This window comes from Besnoitia besnoiti, assembly GCF_002563875.1.
Source record: "Besnoitia besnoiti strain Bb-Ger1 chromosome Unknown contig00007, whole genome shotgun sequence".
NCBI lineage: Eukaryota > Apicomplexa > Conoidasida > Eucoccidiorida > Sarcocystidae > Besnoitia > Besnoitia besnoiti.
In genome coordinates this window covers 2944573-2957078 of record NW_021703915.1, presented here as the reverse complement: position 1 = coordinate 2957078, position 12506 = coordinate 2944573, and the positions used below count along the sequence as shown (strand labels likewise).

Below are 12506 nucleotides of genomic sequence, written 5' to 3'. Positions count from 1 at the left end.
GCATCGATGTCGAATACATGCGACGGAGTCGGACGTAGATATGGGGAAAATTGGCATCGCCTAGCGTAGTGGTGTGCCCGCAGTTTTCTTAGTTAAGACCTACAGCTGTTTAAATAGCTGGAGGCCATCGCCAATTTTTTAAGGGAGTGTACTGTAGGTTGCAAGTGTGGGTTCAGAGCGAATGTCCAATGGTGCTGTCTTCCGTATGACTTCTGTGCCATGGGTGCATGCCAACCGCATCTACACCGTCTACGAATCCTGCGCTTTCATACAGGAGTTGCTATCGCGAGGCCATGAGATATCCATTTGGGACTAACGAAGTGATGCATTTAATATGTTCTCTGCAGATGCTCCATAGTGTTCTATGTCAGCGGGGATGTTTGGATATAGGACACGCGGAATCCGATAGGTGCAGGAATGCCGCGGGACACTTGTCCAGTCGGACAGTGAAGACTCTGTTTTGGGCATTGCTGACGAAATCTCCGGACATTGGAGATGCCTCCCGCCAACTTGGTTAGCACGGGATCCAACGTGAGCAGCCGCAGAAGAATCGCTGTGCGGACACGGGAAAACAGTGGAGCGATAAGTTGTAGCATAGAACACAAGATTGTTCATGCGTGGATGCCCTTCTTTAAAGGCCCATAAGTCTCACTCGTAGCTGAGCAGTGTGCTAACGCATGTGGCGCAGAGGATGGGAAACAAAGGTGGGCCCGCGAGTACCAGCAGTGCCTTTAGATAAGCACGCGGATGCTTTACATTCTTTACAGCAGCTAAGAGGCGGCGCAAAGTTCTAATTACCCATCTGCCCTCATACTCTTATTCCCCAGGGCCCTTGAGACGTGTATACCCTAGGCAGGGTCAGGAATATCTGTACAGATAAAGAGCGTAGGGCTGAAACGGGAAACAACCACCGCGTATGCCTCTAGCTTTATGGCAGCACGGCTGGTCGCGTGCATGACAGTCAACAAGACTGTATTGCCCGAAAAGGTGCCAATAAAAGGAGTCGATGTGTTTCACATTCCTTGTGGCTGAGAAAAAGAAGGCCGACCTCTGTGGGAAACCGACAACGAGAGACTACTGGTATCAGTGGAGACGTGTGTGTGTGTGTGTGTGTGTGTGTGTGGTACTCGGTCTCCATAGAGTAGCTGCAAGGCTGCGTCTTTTTCTGAAATTGCGAATGGTGACACCTGCGCGTCAGAGTTGTGATTTCAAGTCTATGATTCGAACACGCACTGCACGACTTTCTTTTGGAGGCTGTCTTGGTGGTGCTCCCGGCTCGGTCTAATGTGCTGCAAGTGAAGACTAACCACGAGTGAGTCCAGCTGCATGCCACTATTACCGTACAGGGGACTACTTTTGTCCTCGAGTCCTAGCTAGCAACCCATGTGCCTGGCGCAGGGTGCCCATCGAACAGACTTCGACAAAACTGGCTACTGATCGTTTCCGTATCCTCTCTCCGGAAAACGTTATTCCTCGTGTGACGTGTGTCCAGGTTGCACTCGTCATGAGGGGCAGACTAGTCTAGATGCGGCAATGATACAGAAAGCAAGGCGTCACGCGTCACCATGCGGTGGCCACCGGTATGCAACCCTTCTCAGTTCTCTTATTTTATGTCTTTTAATAGTCACTGATCCGCGACTTGCGCGAACCGCGGTTCCGTGTAGATCACGAAGCTTATGACCATCTCGGTTGCGGGGCGGCCCCAAAAATCGATCCACACAGAGGGAGGGGCGGTGCATGTGCGTGCAAAAGGACGCCTACGGAAGGCAACTGTAATACAGACGAATCCGATCATCCGATGTGTCGAACGCCAGTACCTCGGCTAAGGGGTTTTTCCTCTATCTTTTGCCACGGAGGGCACCTTCATGACCGTCGTGAAATTTTTGTTTGGTACGACAAAACAAACATACACCCCAGCATGGACTTTCATGCATGCTAACCAACCAGCAAACATATACGACTCCGCATGCTATACTCTTTGAATTATTGCTACGTTGAGGAAACTACACGGATGCGGCTGCAAATGAGCTCACGTGTCCTTTGGGATCACCAATCCTAGGACGTGATGCGCCCGTCGTGGCACCGCAGTTGCATGATCGTGGAGTCAACAGAATCAGACGCCTCTCCAGAGTTGGCTGACTCATTGTGTCCTGAAGCTCTGTATCTCGCAACGCGTAATCATGGATGATCTGGCGTTTGGCAAATTCTTCAACCGCAAAGTTCCGTGAGCGACGCCCGCCCTACAGACTATCTCTGTCGCTTCGTAAACTGAAAACTGTATGTACGCGTGCAAGGTTTCACCGCACTTCTGTGGAGGTTGCTTCGAAGGGTAAAAAACTAGAGATGTGTGCAGCTCTCGTAGACACTAGCCGGACCACTGCCCGTCCAGGCGCGCGTGGGCAATGAAACGCCGTTAGGCAGCCTACACCTGGCTTTTACCAGAAGTGCGGCACGCAGCGCGGATAGACATCGCCGCCGCGCCTTAGAACACAGCCCCTGCAGACGTTAAACAAAGATGGTTCGATCTTCTAGACAAGAAACTAGCTCTTCAGCGTGCCCATGAATGTCTTCCTTGCACACGCATCAGGGCGCAGGTCCCCTTTTTTTCGCCCTACGGTGGATAGACTCCCTCTACATGAGCTCGGGAGCAGTGTCTGTACACCGGTTTTGGCATCCGAATCTAACTGTCTTGTTGACAGTCGAGAAACTCCTTCTCCGATTACGGCGGCAGCAAATACACTGCCGTCATGGTGTTTACCTCAGCTCGATCGTGTTCGCTCCCTCCTGAACAGAGGCGGTGCATCTCAGCAGCAAGAGTGGAAAAAAAATGACCCTCTGAGGCACCGCCGCGAAGGGAACGCCGGCCCCTCCCTGAGTGTCTCCCGATATGCGGCCAATTCTGCAATTTCCCGCGTTCCTAGAGACGTTACGAAAAGGTCGACCCCAGTTCGCAGCCAACATGATGGAGAAGGGTCTTTCTTTCCCCTGGAAGACCTCGCCGGTTCAAGCCCAGATGCGTTGGGACGAGAAGGCACCGACAGGTTGTGTGACGCGCCAGACAGCATTTTGTCGCCACCAGCAGCTCACACTATAAACCGAAAGAATGGCCCGAACGATCCGGCGTCTGGTTTCTTCCAAACGCCATTGCAGGCGCCCCTGCTCCCGTCCGTACACTTTTGGTCTTCAAGTGAACCTGGATGGAGTCAACGGGCACGACTAGGGGCCAACGACGCACGCCTCGGGCGGCCACGAGTGCAGCATGTACGAGGTTGCGGGCAAACGCAGAACGCGGAGGGGAGTTGGACGAACACAGGGGAAGCCCGCGAAGCAGGGCATAAGGATGGAAATCAGACTCTCGCGCAGCCCGCGAAGAGCGGACAGGATTTCGGCTTCATTCCTCTGCGCTTCTCCTTTCCAGACGTTTTCTCACACACTGCCGACTCCACCTTATCCGCACTGGACAGCTCAAGCGAAAGCGTCGGACCGGCAGCAAGGAGTGACGCGTTTGATGTGGACTTGCAGAGACCGCCCAAGCAACAGAGACGAAGCGCGAGCAGCGAGCGACTTCGGGGACGAAGCCGAAGTATCTCGCTGTCTCCGGCGTCACCAAGGGACACTCGCTTCGCCAACAATGCCTGCGTGTGGAGACGAGCAAGCAAACTGCGCTCGCCGATACTCCTTCGTACTGGCGAAACACCGGTTCCCAGCCCACTGACGCGTGCCGCGATTCTCCTCTGCCCAGCTCGCCACTCCCGTCTTGGCGGCTCGCCTTCCTCGTTTGCCTCTCCACTCTCACCAGGGGGGAAAAAAGGACGGCGAGGCGCAGTGAAGAAGGGCAAATCAGCGCCTGAGTTGCGATCTCTCACGCGGTCCCGAAAGAGGGCAGGGGACAGGCGGAGACCCCGTGATCTGTCACCTGAGATGCAGATCAGATTCCGGTCGGACGCCGACACTCCATCAGAGAGGAGAGAGAAACAGAAGAGGCTCGAAGGATGCAAACCAACTGCAGAGAAAAGGAAGACCACCGTGAACATGATTGGACCGCGTGAACAGCGAGCGTCCCCACAGGGACCCCGCACAAGGCAAACAAGCGAGTCGCCCAGGAGGTCACAGCGCCGGGGAGGGGTGAAGAAGGAGGCGAGAATCAACGGGTGGAGTAAGCGAACACGAAGAAGATCACTCTCGGGTGGAACTACCCAACGCGGGATAGCTGCTTTGCCTTCCAGATCACCTCCAAAGATACGCTGCCTTGACAGAAAGGGCGAGGGACCATGCAGCGAGAAGAAACGTGGGAACCGCACGTGGCGATCCAGGCCCGAGGCCGCCGACGACAGCCTGCGCCGGAGTGCCGCGGGCGAAAGACCCGCAGCCGACGCAGGAGGTCAGCTGCCCGAAGCTTCGGGGAAACGGGGGTCTTTAGCGGCCGATGGCGGAGGGCGGGGGTCGCGCGTCTCCCCCGCCACCTCGTGCTGTGCTTTCTCGTTCGCATCGCCGCCCAAACGCGCGGAAGAGGACACTCCGCAGCCATGCAGAGACGACATGCGTGGGATGCCAGCCGTCGGCTTCTTGGGAACCGCTGGCGTGCAGAGACGCGCAGAGCCCGAGCAGGGAGCGACAACCACAGCTGAGCGACAAGATAACACCCAGTTGGCCGCCACGCAGAAAAGATCGCTTCCGGCGCGAGACCCGGGAGCGACACGTAGACGGGCTTCGTTGCTACCAAACAGAGAGCCGAGCCAACCTGAGTGGGACTCGCATTCTTCGCCCTCGCGGCCTCCTCACCAGACTGTGCCTGCCGCTTCTCACTGTCGCGCTGATGCGCCAACTGTACTGCCGCGGCGAGCGCCTTCGACTCCAGCGTCTGTCCCTTGTCATCGCCCTGCGTCGCCGTCAGTTTCGCAAACGCCTCGAAAACGCTCCTCCGTGGAGTGCCTTCGAGACGAAAACTCTTCGCTCCTGAAAACAGCCAGCGAGAAGAGGAAACGCACGCCGCCGGCGGAGAACGGTCTGCGAGCTCAGATCCCTCTGGCGCCACCAGCGAAAGTCGAGCACAAAGCGAACGCCGATAATACGAAGTGGAAGGGGAAAGGCGTTCGACATGCGAAGCTGCAGCGCGAATGGGGCACGCAAACAGGGACTCCAAAGTCGTTGAGCATCAAGAAAGAAAGACACGCAGTTTCAGGTTCTGATACGCGTGGAAAGCATAGCCCCAGAGGCATGCGGGAGGCGGCAGGGCATCGGAAAACGAAGGAAGGCACAGCGAATTCGAATCGAGAGGAGAGAAGAGGAAGTGGCAATCCAGGCAGCGAGCGATTCCCAAACGAAACCACATGCGCGGGAGAAAAAGCGAGCCGCGCAAGGAGTTCGAGTAACGAGCTTTGTAGAGTGCGCGCCGCTGGCGGGGCGTTATCGCCTGAAGCGCCGCGCCCCTGTGCGTTAAGTGAACGCGAAGGGGGCAGCTGCAAACGTACAAAGGCGTCAATTGTTCAAGCGTCAGACACTGCGCCTCGGATAGTTGCTTCATCCCCACGGTTTTCTCCCTCTTTCGTACCGCCTCACGCAGCACCGTCCCGCGCCTCAGTCGCGTGCGTAGACCGCGGCTGGAGGACAGTGCGAGACGTCGATGACCCACACGAAGCTAGGCAAACTAGGCACTCTCCCACTGCGAGATCGATGAGTCAGAGCCTTGCTTCTCCGGAGAATACTGCGGCGCAGCCACCCGCAAACGTGGCGGCGAACTCGCTCGGCATTCATACAGACCGCAGTTCCATGCAGAACGTTCCAGGCGCCTTGGCGCAGGAGCCGTTCTCCGCTGACGTCGCCGCCCCTCGCCGGCCTCATTCTCATGCCTCATGTGGGCTTGTTGGGTCATCTGGCAACTCCCCATCGAGGCCATTGCCTTGCCCACCATGCATTCCATCTTCTGCGTCTTCAGCTGCGGCCGCATCCGCGGGGGCTGCAGGTGCGTCGTCGTTCCCGGCCGGTCTCGCCACTGCATCGTCCGCCGCAGCAGCCGCCAGCGAAGCCTCACAGGACCCATCCCGCGCCCGCTTGCTTTCCCGCAGGCACCGAGTGTCCAACGACAGTGCGTCCGCGTGTCCTTCCGGCGCCCCTGTGTGCGCGGCATCTTCATTGTCTTCATCGTTTTCTTTCCGGCCGTCCCCTGGCTCGGCTGTCTCCTTGCACGGCGCGGAGCCGGAGCCGCCAGCGGAGCTTCCGCAAGGCTTCGGCAGGTCGTCCGGGTGGCCTCGCAGAGCACGTGCGAAAGCGGACTCACCCAGAGGCACATTCCGCACTTCAGGCGCACCGCTCGCGCGCCGCCACCCTCCGGACGACCCAGCAAGTCTCGCGCCGCACGCAGGACCTTCCTCAAGCGCAGCGCGTGCGGTCGACCAGCCTGCCCAGACCAGCAGAGTAGCGGGGTCGGGGCCAGGGGCGTCACTGTCGCTTCTGTCTCGGAGATTTTCGTCGTGCTCTACGGCGTGCCCGCCGTCGTCGCATCCGTCATTATTGTATGCGTCTTCTGCTCCCGCCTCCGCGTCGCGTTCTCGGTCTTTCCTGCCATCTGCCGTGGGCTCTGGCGCCTCCGCCACCGCGGGGTCTTCGCGTCAAGCTGCGTTCGGTTCGCTGCATTCTGCAGCGCCGCAGCCCTTCTCCCCGTCGGCTCGAGTGTCTCGCCCGCCTTCGTGCCGAGGCGGCGCTGAGGCTGCGCCCGCAGGCACGCAGCGGCGACAGAGGGAGGTCGAAGGCGTAAGAAGTGAAGGATCGGCACCGCGGCCGCTCTTCGAGGAGCGCGACACAACGAAGCGCAATTCCCACAGAGCGACATACGGGCTAGGCTGGAAAGGCGGGCCGCCACCGGACGAGGAGGAAGCCACGGAGCGCGCAGAACCTGACACAAATGCGGCGGCTGCTGTGGCAATGCAAAAGGCGACGCCGGGCACCCTGCAGCGTGAAGAGGGGGAACGCCTGAGCGCTCAGACCCACTCACCCACTTCGCGTGCCATGGAGGAACAGGAACATTTAGTTCGGCAACTGCTCACCGAAGCTCAGCAAAGCCTCCTTCTGATCTGGGGAGTGCTCGCTGGCTGGCGACGCAGAAAACCCGCTTGTCTGCCCCCACGCTCTCCGCGCGCGCCCGGGCCGCCCGCCACATTGAGCTGCGCTGCGCATCCGCCGCAAGAAACCCCTCGTGGCTCAGTTCGTTCTGCATCGCGTGCAGGCGCTGCGGATGCAGCCCCGCACTGCGGACGCCGCGGTTCGCCTGGCAGCTGCACCGAGGAAAGGGGCCGCACACTGCCCGCTGCCGCGCAGGGAGAGAGCGACAGTGTAGGCGAGAGTTCTCGAGAAGAAGCCGGAGATCGAAAGCAGCCGAAATCCGTGAGTGCAGACAACAAAGGCAGGACGCGGGCAAGCGGCCGGACCGCTGGCAGTCCTCCGCGCGCGTTCGATTCCTGGGCACGTGCGGCGGAGCGATGGCAGACGCCGGTGGCGCAGGGGCGACGGCGGCGGAACTGCACAGAGAGTAGCAACTCGTGGATGCAGACGCAAGGAAACGAACACGAACGACGCACGCTCGACACCAACGCAGCGCCTCTCGCATGGACCGTGGAGGTCGAACCACAAGAGGCTCAGGTCAGCGCCGTTTCACGCGTCAACAAAGTCGCGAGAGACAGCGTCTTGCCTCCGTCGCCATCGTCATCACTCTGGCTTCAATATTCTCCTTCCCGCAGCTCGACGAATCCCCCCAATGCCGAGCAGACTGAGCGACCGATAGGGTGCCGCAGGACGCCGACTCCAGCACCGGGGAACAGGTCGCTCCGTCGGGAGAAAGGCGAGAGCGCGGTGCCGAGGGGGCGAGGAACTGAACACAGCGACGAGCCTCTTTCTCCCGCGGAGTCTCCTCCCCCAGAAAGCCGCGAGCCAGCCTTACGGAAGGTGAGTATTCGCGATGCCTTGGGTCCCCTCCTCGCCTCAATGGAATCCGCGATCCGCGACATTGCTGCCGCTGGCGTTGCCGAGGCGCGCAAGTCGCCGCAGGCCTCGACGCCGGCGCCTGCACAGAGCGCGCGGCCTCCGGCTTCCTCTTCGCCGTCAGCGATGCCTGCGCCTGCGCCCCCCCTGACTGAAGCCGCCTCGTCTCCCTCGCGTCCTGATGATCCTTCGCTGGTTCAGTCGCCCTCGCCTCAGCGCCTCGGAGGCTCTGCTTCCGCTTCCGCTGCCTCGCGCTCGGGGCTATCGACAGTGTTACGGCGGAGCTGCCGCAAGCGCGACGATACACACTGCGAAGGGGAAGGCCCTCGTCTGGAGCCCAAAGCGCGCGAGCGAGGCTTTCTGGCGCAGGCCGGAGACACACGGGACGAGGGCGCTGCGCGGCGAGCAGAAGCCGTCTCTGCTGTACGGCCGCCGGCCCCAGGCTATGAGTCGACACGAGGAGTGCAGCCACCTCTTGAGTGTCGCCACGCCCCGCTCAGGCCGCCTTCGTCTCGCGTCTGTGGTTCCTTCATGTCTGCGGCTGGCGGTGCGGACGAGGCCCTCTTTCGACCTGCTTCGTCGATTTCGCCCTCTTATCCCTGGTCATCCTGCGGACATCATCGCACGGCGTTTCCGGCGTCGCTCGTTTCTCCTTCGTCCTCACATGCCTCGCCTTCTTGCGCGTGCGCGTCGTGCCCTCTCTGTCCCGTGTTCCAGGCTTCGTCCTCGCGTTCTCTCGCCCGGCTCGCGTCTTGGCGCTCGCCATCTCTGCCTGCTTCCTCTGCCATTCTACCGCATTCGTCCAGTGCGAAGATGTGCCCCCTGCCTCCGCTCTTCTCAGTCGCGCCGTCGTCGTGGCTGGACAGCCCGTGTGGGAGCTCTGCGCAGCTTCTCGACTTGGCGCACCTTCCGCCAGTACTCGCGCTCCCCGGCAGCGCGGAAATCGCGCGGAATGCAAAGGAAATTGAGTCCATTTCCTGGCCCGCGCGAGCCTGTCTCGAGCGGCCTCGGATCGCTCACACGGTGCTCCGCGGCGACGCAAAACGCGAACTGGAGAAGAGATGCACGCAGCACCTTTCGAAGAGAAGCGGCGCCGGCCGAGCCGCGCAGTGCGGAAGTGCGCCGCCGCCAGGGAGTGCCTCCAGGGACGCGGAGTCTGCAGCGAAGAAGACTCGCGGCGACGCTGGAGGCTGGGCAGCGACGGTCAGTACCCGAAAGGTGGCACGTGGACCGGGACAAGCAGAGCGAAGCGCGAGAGAAGCAGCTGAGGACGAAGACCTAGACTGGGACTGCAAGGTAGTGCTCGGCTGCGCATCCGCCTCCCGCCGCGACTCTCCTCCGTCGCTGGAGCTGCCGACGCTGACGACTGTCGCTGAGACGCCTCGCAACGCGGCGGAGCGAGAGCGAGACGACCCCGGCGCGACGGGCGAGCGAGGAGCTGAAGGTGACGCGCACACGAGAAGTCTCTGCGCAACTGACCGAATGCCCACAGCAGAAGATGGTGCTGCAGAGAGACTTCTAGACACAGAGATGCGAACCAGGGTTGCAGAGACGGGAGAACTCGCGGAAGAGGTGAGAATGACAGAGAGGCCCCGGGACGGGCGTATTGCGCGTGCCTCAAGAGCTAGCGACACGCACGGGCTCGGAGGATACTGGACTGCGCCGAAACGATGCCTGTGCGGCGGCGAGAGAGGCGACCATCATGGAAGAGAGACAGACAACAGAGAGGACGCGGGGCGGACGCTAGGAAGGCCTCGCCAAAATGCCGAAGCGGGCAGAATCGGTCCGTGGGCGGCGAGTAGCAGCAGGAGAGAAAAGGCGAGTTTGAGGGTGGTGGACGAGAGTAGGAGGGAGGCAAGCGTCGTAACAGATAGACAGGCGCGAGAAGGAACACGACGTGGGACACAAAGGCGCAATTGCAATCCGCGAATGAACCGGAGAGAAGAACGAGAGCGACAAGGATGGAGAGACGGCCACGCGCAAGAAGCGGACCCTGGCGGCGGGACTCCGGCATGTGCAGGAATCAGCTGCAACATCGCGAGGCAGGGCCTCATGTGCAAAACGTGGGACGAAGACGAAGGCGCTAGGTGGAAATCCGAAGCCAAGGCAGCCCTTTACGCGCAGAAGATGGCCTTGGAAGACGCGCTGAAACGCCTAGAAGTTGAGCGGGAAACTTTCCTCTTCCATGGAGGTCTGTACCATCCTGCGACAGACAGAAATGCGCACACGGCCCGTTGTGCTCCCTCGTCGAATACAACCCCCCCAGAAGTGCCTCCTCCGCCTCCTTCTTATCCTCTGCGTCGCCAAACACGTTCTGCGACTCTCGCATCTCCCCGGTCAATGGCGTCGCAAGCCTGCAGCTCTCCGTCTTGTCCTGAAGCGTCCACACGGTTGAGTCCTTGCAGACAGCGATCGCCTGAGAAATCTGCTTGCGTCGTGGTCGCCTCAGCAGCTTTCCCCTGTTTCTCGTCATCTTCCTTTGCTGCCTCTCCTCCTCAGTGTGCGTTTCCTACGACTTGGGCCGCGCCCTATGCGTCTCAGATTCCTCCGCTTTCGTCTGCCAGGTGTGCTTCTCAACTCCTTCCGCAGTGTGCCTCGCCGCCGGAGTCTCACGCCGCGCTGACCGCGCCCACCTCGATCCGCGGGTCGGCTCGACTCCCTCGCCACTCTTCTGCGGATGGCGCACAAACCACTCCGGCTCACATCCCCCCATCCGTCGCACCGGCGGCGCCGCATTGGCCTCTGTCGTCCGCGTCTTCGCTTCCTGCCTCGTCGTTGAAGACTCTGCCTTCATCGTGGACGGAGCCCTCTGCGCCGCAGTCCGACCTTGTGCCGCGCCTCTCGCCGTCGCCCCCGTGTGCGTCGCCTCTTCCGCCGCCTCGCCCCGCAGCCGCGCGTCTCCTCTACCCGACTTTCGGCTCTGCGCCCGCGGCGTCTCTCTCCCCGTCCCCCTCTCCGTCGGCGAGACCGGCGGGCGCTTCGTGCGCGTCTTCTCCCGAGGCGGATGTTAGGCGCGCAGCTCGGCGCTCGTCCCTCGCGACTTCCTCGCGGTTGGCTCGCGCGCGTTGCTCTCCAGGCTCGGAAGACGAGAGCTGGATCCGAAAGGGGGACTCTTCGTCGCCCGCGAGTCCTCCTCCGTCTCTCTGCTGCCGGCGAGCTAGCCCCAGTTGCTCGCCTTCGTTTCCGCTCCCGGCTCCCCTCGCGTGTCCTGTCGGCTATTCGCCGACGGGCGTCTCCGCCGAGGCCAGGCCTGCCTTCAGCACGCGCCCGTCCTGTGCCTGCGCCGCCCGCTCGCGAGGCTGGACTTCGGAGTCTCCTTGGGGCGCGTCTATGCCAGGAAGGGGGAACTGTTGTGCGGCAGTCTGCGACATCCCGCTGCTGGCTTGTCCTGCGATCGCCTCTGCCGCTCCTCCGCAGCCCTGCGTGCCTTCCTCGATTCCTTCGCCTTCTTTGCCTGTCTCGCCAGGTGCCTCAGGCACGGCGGGGACTTCGCCTCGGCATCCCGCGTTCTCCGCGGCGAGCCCTGAAGCTGCCTCCTCTCACTCTCTTTGCTGCGTGTCTTCATCCTCTCTCTCGCGCACTCGGCCTCTTTCTCTGTCGAGCCCGTCTGCAGCGCCCCTGTTTACCGCGATCTCTCCACAAGCGCCTGCCGTGAAGGCGACTACGCCTTTCCCCGCGTCATCCACTTCCTCCTCTTCTGCTTCTTTATCCTCTTCTGCATTTGCGTCTTCTCCTGTTTTTCGTCCGTCGTCATCCATGTCTCGGCTTCCTCTCGATGCGCCAGCTGGCGCGCCGTCTCCGTTTTGTGCTTCGTCTTCGTCCTCGAATGCGCCGGCGTCCCCCGAGGGACTGATTTCTGCTTGTCCTTCGTTCTCGACTTTGCATGTCGTTTCGGCGTCCACGAGTGTTTCGCCGCTGGCTGCCGGGGTGGCGGACAGCGAGGCCGCAGCGGAGAGACCCCAGGCTCTGCAGCCGCGAGTCGAGAGCAGCGGAGAAGGACGCAGCAGGGGAGAGAACGAGCCTCAGCGAGATGGTGCCCCCGGAATGCCGTCGCGCAACTCCCCCTGCCTTCCGCCTCCTCCTCTCTCTGCATCCTCGTCTAGCGCGTTGTCTTCTCAGGAACTGCCTCGTGCGGCGCGAGACTCGCACAGTGCGCTCTGCCAGGCGCCGAAGAAATTGTCTCCTCTCCCCGCTTCCGGGACGTGGGTGTCGCCGACTGTGAAACGCCTCGCGTCCGCGCTCGCGTCGTCCATTCTAAAAGACGCATATCTGGCTACATGAACTCTGTGGACGCCTTAATCGGCGTTATCACGCTGTCTATCCGTCCAACGTATTTCATTCTCGTGACACGCATGTTGCCTCACACGCCTCCCTCGCAGGCCGCCATGCACTCGACAGGATATTTCACAGACGTGTGAGATTCCTCCTGCCGAGGGCGTGCAAAAAGGAGCCTGTTCGCTCGCCGTCAGACGCAGCCCCACGGAGCGGCTAGGGCAACGAAACACGCAAACCCCTTCATCAGCATCCCAGCA

At 61.1% G+C, this 12506-nt stretch overlaps 1 protein-coding gene across 1 annotated transcript; it reads left to right on the top strand.

Moving 5' to 3' along the window:
* Positions 1-2559: 2559 nt before the first annotated feature.
* Positions 2560-12255, top strand: BESB_074200 (uncharacterized protein; the record flags this gene model as incomplete). Its single annotated transcript, XM_029365793.1, has 1 exon — positions 2560-12255. The coding sequence occupies one exon, from the start codon at positions 2560-2562 to the stop codon at positions 12253-12255; it is 9696 nt and encodes a 3231-aa protein (XP_029218277.1).
* Positions 12256-12506: the final 251 nt, after the last annotated feature.